Here is a 23,529-nt window from a genome sequence, read left to right on the forward strand (position 1 = left end):
GTGATTTGGTGAAGGAAAAGGCCTCTTGAAGAGGGTGATGTGACTCAGTCTAGCCTGGTAGTTTAGGTGAAAGATCAGAAAGAAATGAGAACCATTCCTAGAACATCTGGCAGTTAGCAAAAGGTTTATTTCACCAGAGCATAGGAAATATGTTCTGTAAGGATGTAGCACTGATTCAGTTGGGACCAACTCAGCCATGCTAATGTGACAGTTAGGTCTGAGGGAGATGCTCCTGACATCTTATGACTAGGTTACTTTGGAAGTCATATTAGTGGTTTGAACCTTAGTTCCTAGGACCATTTTAAATCTTGGGGATGATTTCAGCACCTTTTATGGAAATGTTTGCCTCATCTGTATGTGGTAGACCCTTAGAAAATACTAGCTCAGCCCACATGGCAGGGTTCCTCATAGATATTGCTTCTACCAAAAGCGATCTGACTTCAAATCTCACACTTACTGCTTATGTGACCAAGGCAAGTCATTTCCCCTCTCTGGGTCTCGGTTTCCTCATCAGTATGTGCAGGGTATATGGCCCATGTAAAATGTTTATGTCCAAAAGGGTTGTCTAAATATTGCTCATGGAGATAGATATCTCTGGAATCTCATTCACCTTACTCTAGGGAAACTGATTCCTGACTGGAAGGGAACAGGAGAAGGGGTAAAAAGGCTTTCTATTTCGTTCTTCTCTAAGAGGGGGTCACTAGATGAAGATTATAGTTATCTCACCTTGGCTCCCCAGATAATTCTGGTCTAGAAGTCTATTTTTTTAGGTTCAAAAGAGATAAAGTTGCTAGCTCACCTGGTCACTATCCCTTGAAGGATGAGGGCCCCCACAGCTTACACCTGCAGACTTGACTTCTTGCTACCAAATACTAGTTAAATAAAAGACTGTCACCAATTGTGAATATTTATCCAAATACACAGCAAATAGAAATTTAAATTTTGCATAGTAGCACATACCTAGAAATATAAATGAATGAGTTCTTCACATGAGAATGAGAGGAAAGGATATAATATTACCCTTGGTGAAATTCCCTGAAGTCTCTAGCGAGGTAAGCTAGAAATGAAGCACATGTTGATGATTTAGTCTCTCTTTCTCTCCCAGAAAGAGATTCTGTCTTTTTTGGCTCCATGGAATCAGTCTTAAGAGTCTGGAGCTGCTTATGTATGTGTCCCTATTAAAGTAGGGAAGGAAAATCTCTCTCCTTTCCAAAGCTCTCCTGCCAGTGCTACCACTCATACAGGAACTCAGTGTTGACTCATTCTTTCTATCAATTAGGATATTCTTATTCAAAATGTTCCAGTTTTGAAACCCAGATTACAGATATAATAAGGGATTTGGACTAGATGGCTTCTAAGGACCCTTCTAGTTGTAATTCTATGATTTAATCTTATCTCTGATTTCTACAAAGCTCTACATGTTTTATTTAAGTTCCTCTTGCAAGTTGGAACTATACACTGGGTTTGTGTTGAGGTATATATCACTGTGTGACTAAAGTTGGAAAACACAACAATGCGACCTCTAGAGCATGTGGTTCAAAAACCTACAAGTTGGAAGGGAGTGCAGTGGGAGACTGGCAATTCTACCTCATTCACTAACACACTTCTATCATGCTTGTACCATCATAGGTCCATAGGAGGGAGCTCCTTGACCTTGGGATCATACTCTGTCTCTAGAGGGACTGGAACAACAGAGGAAGCACTGCTAGAGACCAAAAAACCTGAATCCCAAGGTTAGCCCAGGGTGAAAGCCTAGTTTTTTTTTCCTTCCTTGTCTCTGATCGGTTCCTTGCAAAAAAAATTTTCTGATTCTAGCTACATGAGAAGGAAAAAATTTCATGTATTTGAAAGATGAACACATGGAAGATAAACTTGATGTGTGTGCCTTTTCCTGAGAAAGCAGAATTAGATAAATAAATGGGCAGAAGTAAAAGAGGCAGATTTTAGTTTGATGTGAAAGCTAGAAAAACTCTTAGCCCTCCAAGCTGCCCCAAAGTGTTATGGACTGCCCCACGGTGTGATGATGTTTGCCTCAGTGGAGATCTTCCAGCAGAAGCTGGAAAACCATTATTATTTAAGCTGTTTCAAGTGAGACTCCTGTTTGGTCATGAATTAGACTAGGTGGCTTGTGATACTCCTTCAAATTTGGAGATTCTATGGGTAAAGAAGTCAGCCATTACTGGGACTAACACATCTGGGACATGAGTGACACAAGAAAGGATGTCTCTGAATGACTGCAATATCCCTGGATTCCTGGTCTTTAGTGACTATTGTATACATTTCAAAATCCCAACAACCTAACCAGAAATGCTATTAAAAAAGTAAATGGTAATAGTTGCCTGGGTATTTGATCATTGTTAGTATCATGCCACTAGCCCTTCACTCAGTGTCCAAGAACATTGGCTTGCCTAGATCTAGCTGTTTACCTAGATTAGTCAGGGAGCCAGCATGTTCCTGGAGTAGAGGTCCTGGAGTGCTAGCAGCTTTTGAGAAAAACAACTTAGACATGATTACACAGCTTCATGCTTTCCTGCCTCTTCCCCTCCCCTTGCTTTTGATTTTAGAGAACTCTCCACAGAACTCCTGTCCTATCTGCCTTTTCTTTTCTCAAAAGTGAATACTTGAATAGTTCAAATGATAAGAGGCAGTTGGTTCGTTTACCAGTTAGAGTTCCAGACTTTAAGTCAGGAAGTCTCAAGTTTAAATTCAAGTTCAGACACTTACTAGCTATGTAATTCCAGGAAATTCACTTAATTTTTCTCAGTCTTGGTTTCATCATCTGTAAAATGGGAATGAAAATAGCACCTCTTTCACAGAATTCTAAAGATCAAATAAGATGATGTATACAACATGCTTTGTAACCCTTAAAGAGCTATATGAATGTGAACCATATTTATGATTATTATTTGTGATCTCTTTTGTCATGGTGGACTGCAGTTCTTCCATATATCTCCAGCTTCTGTGATTTTTTTCCATGTTACTCCACATATCCTTGACAAAAGACGTACCTAACATACTGGAAAATGTGGGGTTGGAGGGTGGGAGCCGAAAGAAACATCAAAGATGACTGAAACTTATGACCCTGGATGACTGGGAGGAATAGTGGTGCCATCAGTATTATTCACTTCACTTGACCTCACATCAAGAAACACTGAAGTGCTTATTTTGCTGAAGACATAGGGATACAAAAATGAAAAATGTCAAGAATCTTGTGTTATAGGCAAAGAAGTCTCACATTTCATTATTAGTGATGCTATTTAAGGATAAATATTTTGATAAAATGTTGTATTTTTACTAAAGGAGCCTAGAACATTGATGAACTCAGTTAGCCATACCTGTGGCTGATTCCAGGAATCACTTCCATATCCTTGATTCCTGGAAGCTATACTGAAACAACCCACCTCCACTTGGTGGCAGTGCATTCCGTGGCAAGTTTATTTCTTTTCAATGGGGTAGAACATTAAAGCACCAAGACGGGAAGGAAAGCAGCTTTAGATATATTGGGCTCAATATGACAGCATGGACTACTGAAGGGCATGATGTGTGAGGGTGGGGAGTGGAATGGGATATTAGATGAGCAAGGAGTTTGGTCCACCCCTGTTCACAGTGTTTATGTCTGTTCCTGATCTAGATGTCCAAGGAAAGTTATAATAGTCACCTGATTCCTTGAAGGGACACATTTTTCATTCCCTGGGCCTTGCTCCTACTCTAGACCTGCCAGGTGGTTTTCATAGCATCAGATTTGACTGCAGCTACCAGTGAACTCAATGGAAAGTTGGGAGCTCAAAACTTCTCCAGCAGCCTGCATAAGGCAGAGCCCATCAAAAGATTGCTACAATATCAAGTTCCCATTGGTTTAATAACAGCTGACAGTTATATAATGCTAGACACTATACTAAGCACTTCACAACTTTTAGATTATTTGATTGTCACAACAGCCCTGGGAGATAGATATTGTTATCCCCATTTTAGAGATTGGGAAACTGAGGCAAACAGAGATTAAGTGATTCACCCAGGGTTGTGACCTAGCTAGTAAGTGTCTGAAGCAAGATTTGAACTCAGGTCTTCCTGATACCAGGCTTGACATTCTATCCATCTAGTTGCCATGGTACTGAGGTTGCACACCTTGGAATCCATATCCTCAGATCTACAACTAGCAGCCTTATAGAAAGGTCTTTATGGAGCTCTATTTGAAATCTTTTGGATTACCAGAGGGTGGCTAAGGATTAAATACTGCATCGTTTTCTGTCTAATCAAATTGAAAGATAATGGCCAGTTTTAGCCAATGTGTCTTGAACAACTAAAGAATGAATCACTGAGCTCCTTACCACTCAGGGAGTTCAAGCTGAGGATGAATGACTGACACACTAAGAATGTTACAATTTGAGAGTTGGGAAGGGCCTTAGCAGTCATTTGGTCCACACATAGAAATTCCTACCATAATGTACCCAACAAACATCCATGCAGTCTCCTGCTTGTACTCCTCCAAGGAAGGGGAACCCATCATCTTTTTAGGCATCTCATTATTCTGGCCTAGGTGACTTGACTGAAGCCCTACTATTTCCCTCCACCCATTCAGCCAAACCTAAAGAGCAAGCTGGGCACCCCTATGACCCTGTCCTTTGCCTAGTAACAATGCTCTTTGGTTATTGTAAGTGTTATTAGCTGTCATCCATTACCACCACTATGGCTTGCAAGTTCCCACAACTGTTACCATCTCTATCCCTCAATTACTTTATTACCAGACAAATAAGGCAAGCTACAACTATTCTGCACCTCCTGTTTTCTCTTTGCCATATTCTGCAACTCTTAGTAAGGAGGGTCTCCAAGCATGTTCAGGCATGTTTTGGACTGTTGTTCATCCTTTGTTTTGAAGGGGATCAATGGCATCACAGGATTGTGTCTTGACTTGTGTGTGAATTGGATTCTTTCTCTCTTCCAGAATCATCAAATTCCAATGGCAAAAGAAAATACAAGATGACTGGCAATGGCCTGGGATTCAGGAGATGACGTACGTGTCTTTGGTTTCTAACCCAGCTCTAAGTGCTGCATAATGCCTGCTCATCCACCTTCATGATCTGTTGGCACAAATTGTCCTTTCTACCCATTCCACCAGAGGAATTTTTCACATGCTTGGAGTATTTATCCTACTAACTCATTGACTGGTTTGAGGCCTGTCAATTTCCCTCAACTTGACTTAACCCATTTTATGAGAAGATTTTACCAGAATATAGCTGCTGCAAATGCAACAGCTTCTTGGAGCATCAGATGGGAGCTAGATGAAAAATTGAAACCAAAGGTGGATCAGCAGCTCTGAGAATAGCTAGATGCAGAGGTAACTAATAATCTTGGCACCAGATTAAAACTTGCCCTCAAATCAACAGTGGTGGAGAGAAATCCTGCACATTAACTTCACAGAGGGTGACATTTTGGGGGATGCTCCAACTTGCCAGGGTGGGGGAAGCTGCCACCCAGTGAAGGACTCACACGATCTGGATTCAGGTGAAAAGGAGACATACCATCTAGAATCTTCCCAAATTAACTAATTTTTATTGCTAACATCTTTATACTGTTGAAGGAATGAAAATATCCTTTATCTGATAAAAGCTGTATGACCTTAGGCAACTAAGGTCTGCCCCTCAGTTTCTTCATCTGTAAAGTAAAGGACTTTGAATTAGATGGCTTTTGAGCCCATCCAGCCATAGCTCTATGAACCTAAGATCCTGCCAAAATGTAATTGTAACATTTTAAAACTGAGCAATTTTATAAAATATTCTTTTAAAAGTTCTATATCCCAAAAACTTCCTTGCCTTGGGGTCACCAAATCCCTAATTAAATCTCGGGCTAGATGGACCATGAGTTCTCTTCAATCATTGAGAATCTGAGGCTTTAAAAATTTCCAGAGATTTGATGGAGTTGTGTATCTAGAACATAGAATCCCTGGAGAAGTGTACTATAATACAAAGTTAGATAGGTGAATTAGTTTGAACTTTGTCCTCTGAGTATTGGGGACACACTGAAATTCTTTGAGTAGGGGAGAAATGTGGTCCAAGTTGGGTTTTAACATCATTCTGATAGCATGCACAGGATTGACAGGAGGATAAAAGACCAGAGGTGGGGCATCTTAGGGAGAGCTAAGAGCTTGTTCAGTTTTTTGAATTTCTTTTGCTTTTGGACAGCATTAACAGTGGGGCAGTTCTTTCTTGTATTGAGCTAAATTTGATTCTTTACAGCTTCAGGGGGAAGCAGTCAATCAAGTACATTTCAGTTTTCATTGCAAAATGGAGGAATTTGAACTACCTTTAGATACTTTAAATTACAGAGGGATTGAGCTCATTCCAATTGGCCTTACAGTATAAATTAGGAGCAGTATGTGTATGTTTGTGGAATGATAGATGGATCAAATGAAAGTGACTGAATGAAAAAACATCGATTAATTATGTTTCTCTTATGTGCAAAACACTGAACAAAACCTTGAGGATACAAGCAGAAAGGTAAGGCAGTTCCCTACTCTCAAGTGGCTCACATTCTAATGGGGGAGGAATCACATATGGAAGGTTTCAGCTGCAAGTCAGATGGAAAGGTCTTATGGGGCTTAAGGTGCAGTGGCAAAGAGATGGTTGTGCCTATTCTTTAATGTCATTGCACTGATAAAGTTTGACCAGTTTCTGTTGTTTAACCATCTGACAGTACCAGCAACTTTGGTGGGAAGAACTTTTTTTTTCCCCTTTGTCTCAAGAGGTTGTGGTTGCAGCCTCTGCAGGAGTGGTTTCCAGGCTGTATTCCCTCAGGGACTGTTTCCCAGTTTGATGGCAATGGACTAGAGACTGGGCATGTTGATATTTCTAACACTTTGGATTTCAGGATCTTGGCTTGTGTCCACTTGGAGATAGTGGTCAAGGTGGTGATGGTGATTCTACTTACTTGGCACATGCTACCTTTGTTCCTCCCTCAGAGTACTCTGCTTCTTCAACCAGGCTGACTTGCCTTCTCTGTGAGTGACAGTTGGTGGCAGTTGATTGAGATGGCTGGTCTCTCCTCCAAAGGAAGTGTGTGTGTGTGTGTGTGTGTGTGTGTGTGTGTGTGAAGGGGCAGATTTTGGGTAATAATTCCTAATGATCAGTCATCCCACAATAGATCAGAGGACTGTAGATTTAGAGATGGAAGGGGTCTTAAAGGTGAAGTGCATAAACTCCCTATTACTAGGATCAGGGAAGTTAAATGACTTCCCAAGGTCATCCAGGTGAGAAATCTCCCAGTTGGGATTTTAAGTCTTTGCAAAGAGAGAGATCCTTGTCCCTGAAGGTGTCCAGTGAAAGGTGGTAGATAACCCCACTGTAAGGAAACTTGCTGATATGGGCATCAGGAAATAGACTGGTTTCTGATGTTTTTTTTAGCTTGTGTGTTGGGGGAGAGGGACATTGACATCATACTTTCATGGATGAAATGTGGGGAGGTGTCAGAAAGATGCTTAAGGACTAAAGCAGTTTTTGGGATCAGACATGTTGTGCTATAGGAGGGTCTTCAGTCATCATGACTGGACTCTCCTGAGCCTCTTTTAGTGTCTTTAGTACTGGAGCTTCAAAGTCATTTTCTGGGAACTGATAAAATCATCAACAGAAAATGCAGCAGTTTCTTGAAGGGTCTAATGTCTGAGACACACACCTGCAGGTCCCAATCTTACACTGTGGTTACCAGAGCTCCTTAGGGTTTTCATCCTTAGGGGATGAGAAAGGTGCTTTGGAGTAAGCCATGATTCACTGTGCCACTCAGTGGGAGCACACAGTGATCTGTTCTCAGATGGCTTTATTAAAAAACTATTAACCTCTGCAGTCTGTGAGAGCCTGTGCTCACATTGTCAGAATCTATTTGTTCTCCCTAAGTAATTAACATCACAGATGCTCAGGGGTCACCTAGTCCATGTTGTACCTGAGAAGGAATTCCCCCTGCAATCTACCAAACAAGTGGCTACCCAGTATTTGCTGAAGTGAGCCCACTCTTTCCAGAGATGGCCCACTGTATCCTTGGATAGCTCCAATTGTTTGTAAATCTTTCCTTCCACCCAATCTAATGTTGTTCCTTTGCACTGTCCCCAACCTCCCCATTCTTGGTTTTGTCCTTTGGGGTTGAGACAAACCAGGGCATTTTCCCCTTCAATGTGACAACCCTATATATACTAGAAGACAGCTGCCAGATGCATCCTCTGGCTTTTCTTCTCCAGGCTAAACATTGTCATTTCTTGCATCATACCTTCACATAGCATGACAAAAATCAAGATGATAGGTGATGGTCCAGGATTCAGTGGTTGACCCTGACCTTTTGAAACTAAGGTCTTTCCCAGGTCTGAATTTGTCTGAGACAACAACCATTCAATGATTTTGGTCTAGGCAAGAATTGGGACAAAATATGGTCTAGTTTGCCATCAGAGAAGAATCAGTCTGGAAGGAGAAGACCCTTAGAGTTTCTAGTCATACCAGAAGGCAATTACCATTTACAGTCTCTCAGATCTATCAAAACCCAAGAATGTGCAAGACAAATTTGGGCTATCAGTACCCATTCAATGAAAGCCAGAGTGATTTGGGTTTAAAAGCTTAGTCAAGTGACTCCATTGTTATCATGATGGACTTTTGCAAAGTCTGTTTATTCAGAGCTATATTTCAAGAAATCATGAATTAAAACTGTACAAGACAAAGCGTAAATTGCCCCAGCTTTTTTTAAAATGGTGAAATAAATAAGTAGGAAATTTAAAAAATCAAGCCCCTAACTACAAGATAGCTTACCACATTTAAGTAAGTGACCAAAAACTGTGTTCCTTTGTACAGAGCACCCATATGTAAGGGTATGATTTCTTGTGTGGACAGAAGGACCATGTGGTGAAAGAAGAAGAAGGGGAAAGAGAAGGAAGAAGAGGAAGAGGAAGAGAATATTGCAGCAATTCCCAACTTGAATTGTGTTGGCCCAGAATGCAGCAGTTGATCTGGATCTTTTTAGATTAAAGTTTAAACTAAGACTTGGAAGGAGGGAGACCTGAGTTCAAATCTGGCCTCTGACACTTATTAACAGTATGTCCCTGGGCAAATCACTTCATCTCTGTTTTGCTTAGTTTCCTCACCTGTAAAATTGGATTAATAACTGCACCTACTTCCCAGAGCTGTCTTGAGGATCAAATGATACAGTCATTGTAATTCACTTGGCACGGTGTCGGGCACATAGTAAGCACTACATAAATGTTAACTGCTATCACCATCACCAATGTCATCACTGAAGGGGTGGTTGGACCCCAGCCCTAGGACCATGTCTTTCCCCAGCCCAAAGACTCTATCTCTAGCAATAACTCCTGAGTGGGCCTCAGTGAGGCAAACTATCTCTCCCTGTTACAAGAACAAGCTGACCCTGTAGAATTTCCCTTGAATGAACAGAATTACCTTGTACCAGCAGAACTATCATGTACTGATTCCCACAGTTACCATATAAAATATAGAGGTCAAGCTATAGATGTCAACTCCTGAAGCTATCATGTTACAGACATAGCAGACCAAAAACACACCACTTAGGAAACACTCACACACACACACACACACACATCTGCTGGGGGGTTTCCAGTAGTGAATGACACTTTTCTCCAAAGTACAGAGACTTTATGTTCCTTTACTCGCTGTACCACCTTTTAGGAAACTTGGCACACCATTCATTGAACTTTTTCTATATAAGCTTTAGCATTACTTCCATTAAGTTGTAAGTTCCTTATGGAGCTCTGCTCATTTTATTAATGTTATAGTGAGCTTTCATCACTTGACTAGAAGAGTGCTTGAGTCCTTGAATTCTTTGCAGATGACTCCATCCTGTACCTTAATAGTTTAGGAGTCCCTGTACCCTTAAACGTCATCAGTTATCATCAACATCACCACCACCACCACCACCAACACCACCACCACTACCAGTCTTTCCATTCTGTTACTTTCCCAGTCTTGGTTACTATAGCTCTTTTAGTTCAGCTTAAGATTACCCTAACTTTCTTAGGTGCAATATTAAACTTAGGAGTCTCCTAGATCTTTTTATTTCCCTCGGGGAACTTTTCTCTATCCACATTTCTATAATTTTATACCTGTAAAGTTGGAACTCAAGTATAAGACTACATTTATCCCATTTAAATTCCACTGTACTACATTTTGTTTGATGATATGGTTTGTCTTATCTAGATCTTTTTAAATCCTGACTCATCCAGAATATTACTTATCTTCCGAGTTCTACCATCATCAAATGAGATAAGCACATTAACTATTCCTTTATATAAACCACTGAATAGAGTGTGTTATGAATGACCGTGGTGAGTTCCCCTCCACAAACTCCTTCAAACAGATCCAGAAAATTCAGGCTGAATCCTGATGAGGAAATCCAGAAAAATTCACACTAAGTTATTTCTTCAGCCTAGCTTTGGATAGAGAGACAGATGGAGGTCTGTGCACGCTGGGGGAAGTTGTCAGGCCAGGATCATAGGACATAGGACCAAGGAAGTGACTGTCCACACGTGTGAGAGGAGGTCCCAGACCCACGCTTAAGAACTGCAGTTGAGACAGGTGTGAAGTGGCAGCTTTATTGTTTACTATTTAATTCGAGGTGACAGACTGAAAAAGGGACCCTCAGAGAAGAATGGAAATCCCTAGTAGGGAGGCTCTGGGCAGTCAGTGGATAAAGTAGAAAATTCAAAAGTCTGCAGCAGTAGCAGGAGTGTTATGGCACAGAACAGAGTCTCATTTCTGGTGCCTACTCTAACCTGGAAAGGAATACCCAGGGCATGACCTCCAGACCAAAGGGAAGCCTACTATCCTGCAATTCTGAACTAATAGTTTTCTAGCTGACTGATAGAGGTTGTCTAGCATCATTCTACTCTTACACAGGCCCAAACTCAGATTGGGGACTTGCAGAGCTCAGACCTCAGTATCCCCTGGTCCCCCTTTTAAAAGTCAGTCTTGCTTCTGACTAATGCCTCCCTTAATATACCCTCCCTCTAATATCCCCTTTTGTGTTAATCTCTTTCAGACTTTCCTCTGGATAATTTTGGGAATACTGAAGATTTGTAGTTTCCATTCTGTTCCTAAGATCCTGGAATAAAACAATACTCAGTACCACAAGAAAATAGCTGCAGGACCAATCCAGATCTTCACTTCAGAAATTCTTTCCAGAACTTCAGATTCAAAGTCAGGAAGTAGGCTGGAAAGATGGTCAAACAAAGAAAGAACACTATCATCAGGAGCTATTATGCTGCAAGAGATGCCTGAGACACTAACACAGAAGAGAAAGACTCCAAAACATCTGTAAGCAATGACTCAGAAGACAACACAGTATCGGTACTAATTCAATTAGAATTATAATTCCTAGAAGACATGAAACAAGTGTTTTTTAAAAGTTAAAACATTTTTGTAAATATATAAAGTGCTTGAGAGTGCATGATGAAAAAATAAATGAGAATTATGGAAAAAAATTGGAAAGACAATTAATAGTTTGACACAAGAGGTGCAAAATTTTGCCCAAGCAACAACAAATTCCCTGAGAAATTTGAATAGATCACATATAAGCCAAAGAATTCATGCATATAGCAAGAAAAAATGTTAAATCAAGTCATACGGTTGAAAAAATAGAAAAAAAGTAAGGTGCCTCAAAGCAAAAATGACTGAAATACAAAACAGGCCAATGAGAAAAAAATTAAGACTTACTGGAATAGCTCAACACCATGACCAAAAAGAACCCAGCCATCATCCATTTTTCAAGAAATCTTAAAATTATCCAGAACTCTTAAAATGAGGAGACAAAGTGGAAATAAAAAGTATCTATCAGTAACCTTCTCAAAGAAATCACAAAATGAAAACTCTGAGCAACATCATAGCCAAAATCCAGAGTTTTCAAAAATATTGCAAGAAGTATTGAATTCAAATACAAAAGAAATACAATCAGGAATACACATGATTTAGTTACCTTCAAAAGGAGTGGAGAGCCAGCAATATGATAGTCTCAAAGGCAAAGTGTATTGATTTAGGTAGGTGGAGCCAAGACGGCAGAGTAATAGCATGAACATTCTAGAGCCCTGCCCCCAGCTCCAGCCAAATACCTGTAAAAATTGCTCTAAACAAATTCTGGAGTCGTAGAACACACAGAATGACAGAGTGGAGCAAATCTCCAGCCCAAGGGAGCCTGGAAGAGTCTGTTGTGCCACACTGGGAGCAGAGCACAGTCCCATACGGGATGGGAGTGCACAGAGGGGTTCTAAAGAGGCCTTGTGGGGACAAAATGTCTCACACCTGTGGTGGTTTCCAGACTTCATAACCTCAAAATGCTGAGGATAAATTGAAAAGTCAGTGGGAAAAGCCTGTGGGACCATTGCAGGAGAGTGGAGAGATATGGCCCCAGCCTCAGGGCAGCTGAGGGGTAAGAGGGCAGAGGAAACTTAAACATCCACAGCAGCAGCAGGGACAGTTGCAGCCACTGCTTCTGGAGCTCTTGGTGTACAGATTGTGGGGGGATCAAGCAATTGAAAGTACACTACCCCCACATCCACTGGAAGCACAGTATTACCTTGACAAAGAGCTCAAAGGTCAAGTAAATGGCTGGTAAAATGATCAAAAACCAGAAAGAGAATCAGACTATATAATCTTACTTTGAAGACAAGGAAGACCCAAGCATGCAAACAGAAGAAAACAAAGTCAAAGCTCCTCCATCCAAAGCCTCCAAGAAAAATATGAATTGGTCTTAGGCCACAGAAGAGGTCAAAAAGGATTTTGAAAGGCAAGTAAGAGAAGTAGTGCAAAAACTGGGAAGAGAATTGAGAGTGATACAAGAAAATCATGAAAAACAAGTCAACTGCTTGCTAAAGGAGGCCTCAAAATATGCTTAAGAAAATTATATTTTAAAAAATAGACTAACTGGAGGCAGAGCCAAGAATAGAAAGATGCACATACACTAGTTCTTCCCTCACAGCCCATAAAATACCTGTAAAGAAAGACTCTCAACAAATTGTAGAGCAGCAGAAGCCACAGAACAATAGATTGGAGGAGATTTCCAGTCCAGGGTGACCTGAAAGGGCAATGGAAAAACTGTGGAAAAAGTGTGTCACACCAGATGGGGAGCAGAGGACAGCCCAGCCTTGGTCATGCAGCATGGCACTGGGAGGAGGATGACAGCAGGATTCAGGAGCAGAATCCTCAGTGGCATTAGTAGTGGTTTGCAGATACCTCAAGCCACAGGCAATGAGGTTTTTTCAGCTGGCCAAGAAGAGAGCAGAGTCTTCCCATAGCTCTGGCCTCAGGCAGCAGCAGAGGCCACATCTGGTAGCAGCAGCTCCCACAGCAGCCCCCACAGCAGCCCACATCCCTTGTTGGATTGCAAAACCCCTGGGGCACTGAGCAGCTGATCCTTTCCTCAGCCCTGTGTGGAAGCCCTGCCCTCATCTAATGCTTTTGGAGGAACTGAGCAGCTGATGTTTATCTCACACTAAAGGGCAGCCCAAACCCCACCTAAAGCCCCTGGTGGAATGGAGCAGCTGATCTGAATCTCAGACCCCAATGCTGGTTTGGTGAAACTGGAGGCCAGGTGGTTGTAGAGAAGAAAATACTACTTACAGGTTCTGGTCACAAAAGTTTCTTGTTGCTCCCAGAAGAGTGTACACACTTGATTGTGCCACCTTGTAGGAACCGAGATCTTGCAGATTCCCAGAGTATACCCTACCCTTGACAAAGGACCCAAAAGTCAAGTAACTAGTTGGGAAAATGTGCAAAAAGGGGGAAAATAAGACTATAGGAAGTTAATTTCTTGGTGAACAGATATCTTCTCCCATCCTTCTGGATGAGGAAGACCAATTAATACCATCAGGGAAAGACATAAAAGTCAAGACTTTTGTATCCCAAACATCCAAAATAAATACCCAGTGGTCTCAGGCCATGGAGGAGTTCAAAACGGATTTTGAAAATCAAGTAAGAGAGGTGGAGGAAAAATGAGGAAGAAAAATGAGAGAAATGCAAGAAAATTATGAAAAGTGAGTCAACAACTTGCTAAAGGAGACCCCCACAAAAACTGAAGAAAATAAGACCTTGAAAAATAGACTAACTCAATTGGCACAAAAGGTCCAAAAAGCCAATAAGAAGAAAAATGCTTTAAAAAGCACAATTAGCCAAATGGAAAAGAAGGTTGAAAAGCATACTGAAGAAAATAATTCTCTAAAAATTAGAAAGGAACAGAAGGAGGCTAATGACTTTATTAGAAACCAAGAAATCACAAAACAAAACCAAGAGAATGATAAAATGAAAAATAATGTGAAATATCTCATTGGAAAAACAGCTGACCTAGAAAATACATCCACGAGAGACAATTTAAAAATTATGGGACTACCTGAAAGCCATGACCAAAAAAAGAGCCTAGACCTCAACTATCATGAAATTATCAAGGAAAATTGCCCTGATATTCTAGAACCAGGGGGCAAAGTAAATATTGAAAGAATCCACTGATCACCTCCTGAAAGAGATCCAAAAAGAGAACTCCTAGGAACATGATAGCCAAATTCCAGAGTTACCAGGTCAAGGAGAAAATACTGCAAGGAGCTAGAAAGAAACAATTTGAGTGTCGTGGAAAATACAGTCAGGATAACACAAGATCTGGCGGCTTCTACATTAAACGATTGAAGGGCATGTAATATGATATAACAGAAGTCAAAGGAACTAGGACTAAATCCAAGAATCACCTCCCCAGCAAAACTGAGTATAATACTTCAGGGAAAAAAATGATCTGTCAATGAAACAGAGGAATTTCAAGCATTTTGATGAAAAGACCGTAGCTGAATAGAAAATTTGACATTCAAACACGAGAGTCAAGAGAAGCATGAAAAGGTAAACAGGACAGAGAAATCATAAGGGACTTACTAAAGTTGAACTGTTTACATTCCTACATGGAAAGACAATATTTGTAACTCTTGAAACTTTTTTCAGTATCTGGGTAGTCGGTGGGATTATACACACACACAAACACACACAGAAACACACATATACATACATACATACATACATATATATATACACATATATATGGAGAGAGAGAGAGAGAGAGAGAGAGAGAGAGAGAGAGAGAGAGAGAGAGAGAGAGAGAGAGAGAGAGAGAGAGAGGGAGGGAGAGAGAGAACATAGGGAGAGTTGAATAAGAAGGGATCATATCTAAAAAAATAAATTAAGGGGTGAGAGAGGAATTATATTGGGAGGAGAAAGGGATAAATGGAATGGGTCAAATTATCTCTCATAAAAGAGGCAAGAAAAAGACTTTTCAATAGAGGGAAAAAGGGGGGAAGTGAGAGGGAAAATGTGATGCTTACTCTCATCACATTTGACTCAAGAATGGAATAAAATGCACACACATTTTGGTATGAAAATCTATTTTGCAATACAGGAAAGTGGAGGAGAAAGGGAAAAGCAGGGTGGGGGGATGATGGAAGGAAGGGCCATGCATGGAGGGAGCAATTAGAAGTCAACACTCTTGGGGAGGGACAAGGTCGAAAGAGAGAATAGAATAAATGGGGGCAGTATAGGATGGAGGGAAATATAGTCTTATACAGCATGACTATTATGGAAGTCATTTGCAAAACTACACATATGTAGCCTATATTGAATTACTTGCCTTCCCAATGGGGATGGGTGGGGATGGAGGGAGGAAGAGAAGATGGAACAACTGTTGAGTATTTTTCTTGTATACATCTGGGAAATAAGAAATAGAGGTAATGGGGTATAGAAATTTATCTTGCCCTACAGGATAAAAGAGAAGGTGGGGATAAGAGATGGGAGGGATGTTGTAAGGGAGGGCAGATTGGTGGTAGGGGTTATTAGAATGCTCGGCATTTTGGAGTTGGGGGAGAGATAAGGAGAAAATTTGGAACTCAAAATTTTTTGGAAATGAATGTTGAAAACTTAAAATAAATAAATGAATTAAAAAAAACCCGACTAACCCAAATGGCAAAAGAGATCCAAAAAGCCAATGAGGAGAAGAATGCCCTAAAAAGCAGAACTGGCCAGATGGAAAAGGAGATCCAAAGACTCACCGAAGAAAATAATTCCTTAAAGAGTAGAATGGAGCATATGGAAACTAATGACTTTATGAAAAATCAAGAAATTATTAAAAAAAACAAAGGAATGAAGAAAATAACAGAGAATGTGAAATATCTCATTGGAAAAACAACTGACCTGGAAAATAGGTCCAGGAGAGATAATTTAAAAATTATGGGACTCCTTGAAAGCCATGATCATAAAAAGGAGCCTAGACATCATATTTCATGAAATTATCAAGGAAAACTGCCCAGATATTCTAAAACCAGAGGGTAAAATAAATATTGGATGAATGCACTGATCATCTCCTTAAAGAGATCCAAAAAGAAAAACTCCTAGGAATATTATAGCCAAATTCCAGAGTTCCCAGATCAATCAGAAAATTTTGCAAGCAGCAGAAAGAAACAATTCAAATATTGTTGAAATACAATCAGGATAACATAAGATCTAGCGGCTTCTACATTATGGGATGAAAGGGCTTGGAATATGATATTCCCAAAGTCAAAAGAACTAGAGTTAAAACCAAGAATCACTTACAAAGAAACTGAGTATAATATTTCAGGGAAAAATGATCATGCAGTGAAATGGAGGACTTTCAAGCATTCTTGATGAAAAGACCAGAGGTGAATAGAAAATTTGGCTCTCAAACACAAGAATCAGAGAAGCATGTAAAGGTAAACAGGAAAGACAAATCTTAAGCGACTTACTAAAATTGAACTATTTACATTCCTACAGAGAAAAATAATATTTGTAACTCTTGAGACTTTTCTCAGTATTTGTGTAGTTGGAGGGATTATATATATACAGACACAGGGCACAGGGTGAGTTGAATAGGAAGAGATGATAACAAAAAAAATAAAATTAAAGGATGAGAGGAATATATTGGGAGTAGAAAGGGGGAAATGGAATGGGGAAAATTATCTCTCATAAAAGAGGCAAGAAAAAGCTTTTTCAATGGAGGAGAAAAGAGGGGGACGTCATCAGGAAAAAGTGAAGTTTACTCTCATCACATTTAGCCTAAGGAGGGAATAACATGCACACTCAATTTGGTATGAGAATCTAACACTATAGGAAAGTAAGGGAGATAAGGATAAGTGGGGTGTGTGGTTGATTAGAAGGGAGGGCAAATGGGATAAAGGGATAATTAGAAGTAAACACTTTTGGGGAAGGACAAGATCAAAAGAGAATAGAATAAATGGGGGGGCAGGATAGGATGGAGGGAAATACAGTTAGTCTTTCACAACATGACTATTATGGAAGTCTTTTGCATAACTATGTATGTAAATAACCTATATTGAATTGCATGCCTGCTCATTGGGGATGGGTGGGGAGGGAAGAAGGGAGAGAAGTTAGAACTCAAAATCTTAAAAGTGAATATTAAGAATTGTTTTTACATGCAACTGGGAAATAAGAAATACAGGTGATTGGGTATAGAAATCCATCTTGCCCTTCAAGAAAATAGAGGAGATGGAGATAAGGGAAGGGTGAGGTCTGATAGAAGGGAGGGAAGATTGGGGGAAGGGCTAATTAGAATGGAAGGTGTCTTTGGGTGGGGAGAGAGGAGAGATGGGGAGAAAATTTGGATTTAAAAATCTTGTGGAAATAAATGTTGGAAACTACAAATAAATAAATTAATTAAAAAAGAAAAAAAGGTTATTGGTTTGCAGCCAAGAACAACTTGCCTAATAAAATCGAATAAAATACTACAGGGTAAAAAAATGAAGCTTAAATGAGATAGAGGCTTCCCAAGAATTCCTGATGAAAAGACGTGCTGAGTAGAAAAGCTAATAAACATGACTAAAGAGAAGCATGAAAAGACAAACATAAGTGAGAAATAAAGAAAGATTAAACAAGGTTAAACTGTTTGCATTCTTATATGCGGAGATAAAACATGCAAAGTCTCAGAACTTTATAGTCCCCAGGGTCATCAAGGGAATTTAATTAGACAAAAGCCCTAAGTGTGATTCTGTTGTGTTTGGATGATATCAAAAGGGAATGAAAGAAATAGAGAAAGGAAGTGCATTGGGAGAGGGAGAAAACAAAATTTAAAAATGAGGAAAATTTTTGCCTCAATGGGAAGCACAAAGAGAACTTTATACAACAAGGAAGAGGGAAGTGTGTATGTGTGTGTGTGTGTATATGTGCGTGCGGGCACGTGTGTGAATGTCAAGAGGACAGAAGAATAAATTTGAAACTCCTTCTTTTGACCTAGTTAAAGGAGTGAAGAATATAAATACCCATACAGTGCAGGAGTGCAACAAAATAGGAAAGAAAGACATTAAGAGAAAGTGGGAGAGTGAATGAGAGAATGGGAGAGCAGGGGTCCTTGGATTTATTCGACAGTAGACTGCTATATTCATTGACTACTGTGTCTTGAGTACCTAACCTATTCCACTAATCAGCTCCTCTGTTTCTTAGCCAGTATCAAGTAGTTTTGATGATTACTGCTTTATAATACAATTTGAAATTTGATATGGCTAGGACACCTTCCTTAGCATTTCTTTTCATTAATTTTCTTGATATTCTGGTCCTTTTATTCTTCCAGATGAATGTTGATATTATTTTTTCTAGCTCTAGAAAATAATTTTCTGGTAGTTTGAATGGTATGGCACTGAATACGTAAATTAATTTGGGTGGAATTATCATTTTTATTATATTAACTCGAGCAACTGATGTTTTTCCAGTTACTTAGATCTGACTTTATTTGTGCAAAAAGTATTTCATAATCGTGTTCATGTAGTCACTGGGTTTGTTGACAGTTAGATTCCCAGATATTTTACAATGTTTACTGAAAGTTTAAATGAAATTTCTCCTTGTATCTCTTGCTGTTGGGCTTTGTTAGTAATATACAAAAATGCAGATGATTTATGTGGGTTTATTTTGTAACCTGCAACTTTGCCAAAGTTATTTGTTATTTCAAGTAGTCTTTTACATGGTTCTCTAGGATTCACTAAGTATATTATCATATCATCTGCAAAGAGAGATAACTTAGTTTCTTCTTTGCTATTCTAACTTCTTCAATTTTTTTCTTTTCTAACATTTCTAGTACCATAATGAATAACAGTGGAGATAGTGGACATCTTTGTTTCACCCTTAATCTTATTGCAAATGTATGTCGCTTGTCCTCTTTACACATAATGCTTGCTGATGGTTTTAGGTAGATACTACTTATTATTTTAAGGAAGGTTCCATTTATTCCTATGCTCGCCGGTGTTTTCATTAGGAATGGGAGTTATATTTTGTGAAAAGTTTTTCTGCATCTATTGAGATAATCATATGTTTTTTGTTAATTTTGTTGTTGATATGATTAATAATGCTGATAGTTTTCCTAATATTGAACCAGCCATACATTCTTGGTATAAAGGGTACCTGACTGAAATGTATTATTCTCCTGCTAAGTTGTTGTAATCTTTCTTTGCTAATATCTCGTTTAAAATTTTCGCATCTATGTTCATTAGAGAAATTGGTCTATAATTTTTTTTCTCTGTTTTGTCTCTTCCTGATTTAGGTATCAGAGCCATATTTATATCATAAAAAGTATTCGGTAGGACTCCTTTTTTCCCCAGTTTCCCCATATAGTCTATGTAATATTGGAATTAACTGTTCTTTAAATGTTTGATAGAATTCACTTGTAAATCCATCTTGCCCTGGAGATTTTTTCCTAGGGAGTTCATTGATGGGTTGTTGAACTTTTTTCTCTGAGACAGGGTTATTTAGGTATTTCACTTCTTCTTCTGTTAATCTGAGCAAATTATATATATTTTAAAATATTCATCCATTTCACCCAGATTGTCAAATTTATGGGCATACATTTGAGCAAAGTAATTTCAAATTATTGTTTGAATTTCTTCATGTTGGAGATGAGTTCACCCTTTTCATTTTTGATACTGGTAATTTGGTATTTTCTGGTAATTTCTGGTAATTTCTTTCTTTTTAAAAATCAAATTGACCAAAGACATAACTTTTTTTTAAATTTTTTTTATAAAATCAACACTTAGTTTTATTTATTTTTTCGATAGTTTTCTTAATTTCAATGTTATTAATGTCTCCTTTGGTTTTCAGTGTTTCTAATTTGGTATTTACTTGGGAGTTTTCAATTTTTCCCTTTTCCAGCTGCATAACCAACTCTTCAATCATTTTTCTCTATTTTATTCATATAGACATTCAATGATATAAAACTCCCCCCAAGAACTACTTTTGCAGCGTCCCATAAGTTTTGGTAGTTTGTCTAATTATTGTCATTCTCTTGAATGAAGTTAGTGATTGTTTCTATGATTTATTGTTTAACCCATTCATTCTTTAGGATTGGATTATTTAGTTTCCAATTAATTTTTGGCCTATCTTTCCCTGGTCCTTTATTGTTGGGGGTGTAAGGTCAGTTTCATGTGGACAGTCTCGGGCAGGTAAAAGTGAGAACTTCTAACCTCAGAATTCTCATGAGGCCCCCAGGGAACAGCTGGGAATTGAGGCGTGAGATACGGGCTATCTCGTGCATCTCTGCCTCTTCCCCATGGGATACGTGCTGGGGAGAGCATCCCACCCTTGAGATTGGCCCGGGGTCTGAGCACACCTGTTGTTGACTAAGCTAAGAGCTGAGAGCACGCCTGGTATTCACGTGCAAACTATGTGGTGGAAGAGCTTAAGTAGGGTCAGGAAAGTCTGAAGGCGCTCTTTGCGCTGAAGGGCCCTTAGAGGGCAGAGGGTCCCTCTCCTCTCCCCTCTCCCGCCTCCATTCTTTTGTAAGATCTTTGCCTCCTTGGGAGGAGGAGGATTCCTCTCTCCTGAGGAAGAATTCACCTTGCACATGTAACCAAGACCCTGAATAAAGCCTAACCCTTGTTCGACTCTGGAAAGTCTCTTCTCTCATACGTTTATGCGGTTTGGCTAGCTGAAGACCTGGACGACGGGTAAGAAAAGACTCGGGTAGCCCTTCGGCCTCAAGGCTGGACACTTTATTACCTATAATTATTACTGAATTGTGATCTGAAAAGGATGCTTTGACTATCTCCGCCTTTCTGCACTGTATTGTGAGGTTTTTATGCCCTAGTACATGATCAATTTTTGTGCATGTGCCATGTACTTCTGAGAAACAGATATTTCTTTCTCTCCCCATTCAATTTTCTCCAGAAATCTATCATATCTACCTTATCTATCGTTCTATTCACTTCTTTAACTTCTTTCTTGTTTATTTGGAAGTTAGATTGATCATGTTCAGAGAGTAGGAGGTCAAGGTCCCTCAATAATACAGTTTTTTGGTCTGTTTCTTCCACTAACTCCCTTAACTTCTCCTTTAACAATTTGGATGGGGAGGGGCAGAGCCAAGATGGCAGAGTAGAAAGACAGAGATGCACAGGCTCTTCCCACACAGCCCATAAAATACCTGTATAGAGAGGGACGGTGAACAAATTTTGGGGCAGCAGAAGTGGAGAACAAGAGAGTGGAGGAGATTTCCAGCCCAGGGTGACCTGAAATGCCAGTGGGAAACGTCTGTTGCACCAGACACGGAGTGAAGCCCAGCACATCATTGGCCATGCAGTGTAGCTCGTGAAGAGCTCTCATGGGCAGAATCTCCAATTGCAGAATCCCCAGGCCCAGTAGCAGTGGTTCACAGATCCCTCAACCCATAGGAGCCAAAGGTCAGTGATGGGTTATTTTCAGCTGGCCAGGAAGGGAGAAGGACCTTCCCAAAGCTCCAGCCTCAGGCAGCAGCTGCAGAGGCCACATAGGGCAGGCAGCAGCAGTTTCTACTGCAGCCCCTACAGCAGCCTGCATCCATTGTTGGATTGTAAAACACCTGGGGGCACTGAGCAGCCCATTCTTACCTGTGCAGGCCCTGAGGGAGCTGGTCTTTGTCTTTTACGGAATGGCGGCCCTGACCCCTCAGCTTATCTGAAAATCAGCCTCCAGTGCTGACTTGGTGGAACTGGAGACCAGGTGGCTATGGAGAAGTAACTGCTAAGATTCTGGGCACAAAAATCTCTCTCTGCTCTCAGACCACTGTACACGCTTGATTGTGCCACCTTGGAGGAACTGAGATCTTACAGGTTCCCAGAGTATACCCTACTCTTGACAAAGGACTAAAAATCAAGTAACTGGTTGGGAAGATGCCCCAAAAGGGGAAAAAATAAGACTATAGAAGGTTACTTTCTTGGTGAACAGATATCTTCTCCCATCCTTTCAGATGAGGAAGAATAATGCTTACTATCAGGGAAAGACATAAAAGTCAAGACTTCTGTATCCCAAACACCCAAAATAAATATGCAGTGGTCTCAGGCCATGGAAGAGCTCAAAAAGGATTTTGAAAATCAATTAAGAGAGGTGAAGGAAAAACTGGGAAGAGAAATGAGAGAAATGCAAGAAAAGCATGAAAAGTGGGTCAACACCTTGCTAAAGGAGAACAAAAGAAATGAAGAAAATAACACCTTGAAAAATAGGCTAACTCAACTGGTAAAAGAGGTTCAAAAAGTCAATGAGGAGAAGAATGCTTTAAAAAGCAGAATTAGCCAAATGGAAAAGGAGGTTCAAAAGCTCACTGAAATAAATAGTTCTTTCAAAATTAGAATGGAACAGACGGAGTCTAATGACTTTATAAGAAACCAAGAAATCACAAAACAAAACCAAAAGAATGAAAAAATGGAAGATAATATGAAATATCTCATTGGAAAAAGAGCTAACCTGGAAAATAGATCCAGGAGAGACAACTTAAAAATTATAAAACTACCTGAAAGCCATGATAAAAAAGCTTAGATAATTCATGAAATTATCAAGGAAAATTGCCCTGATATTCTAGAACCAGGGGGCAAAATAAATATTGAAAGAATCTCCTGATAGAGATCCAAAAAGAGAAACTCCTAGGAAAATTGTGCCCAAATTCCAGAGTTATGAAGTCAAGGAGAAAATTTTGCAAGCAGACAGATAGAAAAAATTCGAGTATTATGGTAATACAATCAGGATAACACAAGATCTAGCAGCCTCTACATTAAGGGTTCGAAGGGCATAGAATATTATAATCCAGAATTCAAAGGAACTATGACTAAAACCAAGAATCACCTACCCAGGAAAACTGATTATGATACTTCAGGGGAAAAAATAATCTTTCAGTGAAATAGAGGCCTTCCAAGCATTCTTGATGAAAAGACTGTAGCTGAAAAGAAAATTTGACATACAAACACGAGAGTCAAGAGAAGAATGAAAAGGTAAACAGCAAAGAGAAATCATAAGGGACTTACTAAAGTTGAACTGTTTACATTTCTACATGGAAAGACAATATCTGTAACTCTTGAAAACTTTTTTCAGTATCTGGGTAGGTAGTGGGATTACACACACACACACACACACACACACACACACAGACAAATAGCACAGGGTGAATAGAATGTGATGAGATCATGTCTTAAAAAATGAAGTTAAGCAATGAGAGAGAAATATATTGGGAGGAGAAAGGCAGAAATGGAAT

At 39.6% G+C, this 23,529-nt stretch overlaps 1 protein-coding gene and 1 long non-coding RNA gene across 2 annotated transcripts in view; both read left to right on the forward strand.

Annotated features, from left to right (window-relative positions):
• The window catches only part of LOC140500197 (uncharacterized), a 66,382-nt gene that overhangs the window by 10,963 nt on the left and 31,890 nt on the right, over positions 1 to 23,529 (forward strand). The window contains exon 3 of the mRNA XM_072602546.1: positions 19,775 to 19,790. Within this exon, the coding sequence (XP_072458647.1) occupies positions 19,775 to 19,790 (16 nt within the window). The remainder of the gene's footprint in view (positions 1 to 19,774; positions 19,791 to 23,529) is intronic.
• Positions 1,506 to 9,559, forward strand: LOC140500199 (uncharacterized). Its single transcript, XR_011965638.1, has 3 exons — positions 1,506 to 1,733; positions 4,943 to 5,011; positions 8,823 to 9,559. It is a non-coding gene; the product is annotated as an uncharacterized lncRNA (long non-coding RNA).

Source organism: Notamacropus eugenii, chromosome 4 (genome assembly GCF_028372415.1).
Source record: "Notamacropus eugenii isolate mMacEug1 chromosome 4, mMacEug1.pri_v2, whole genome shotgun sequence".
Classification (NCBI taxonomy): Eukaryota; Metazoa; Chordata; class Mammalia; order Diprotodontia; family Macropodidae; genus Notamacropus; species Notamacropus eugenii.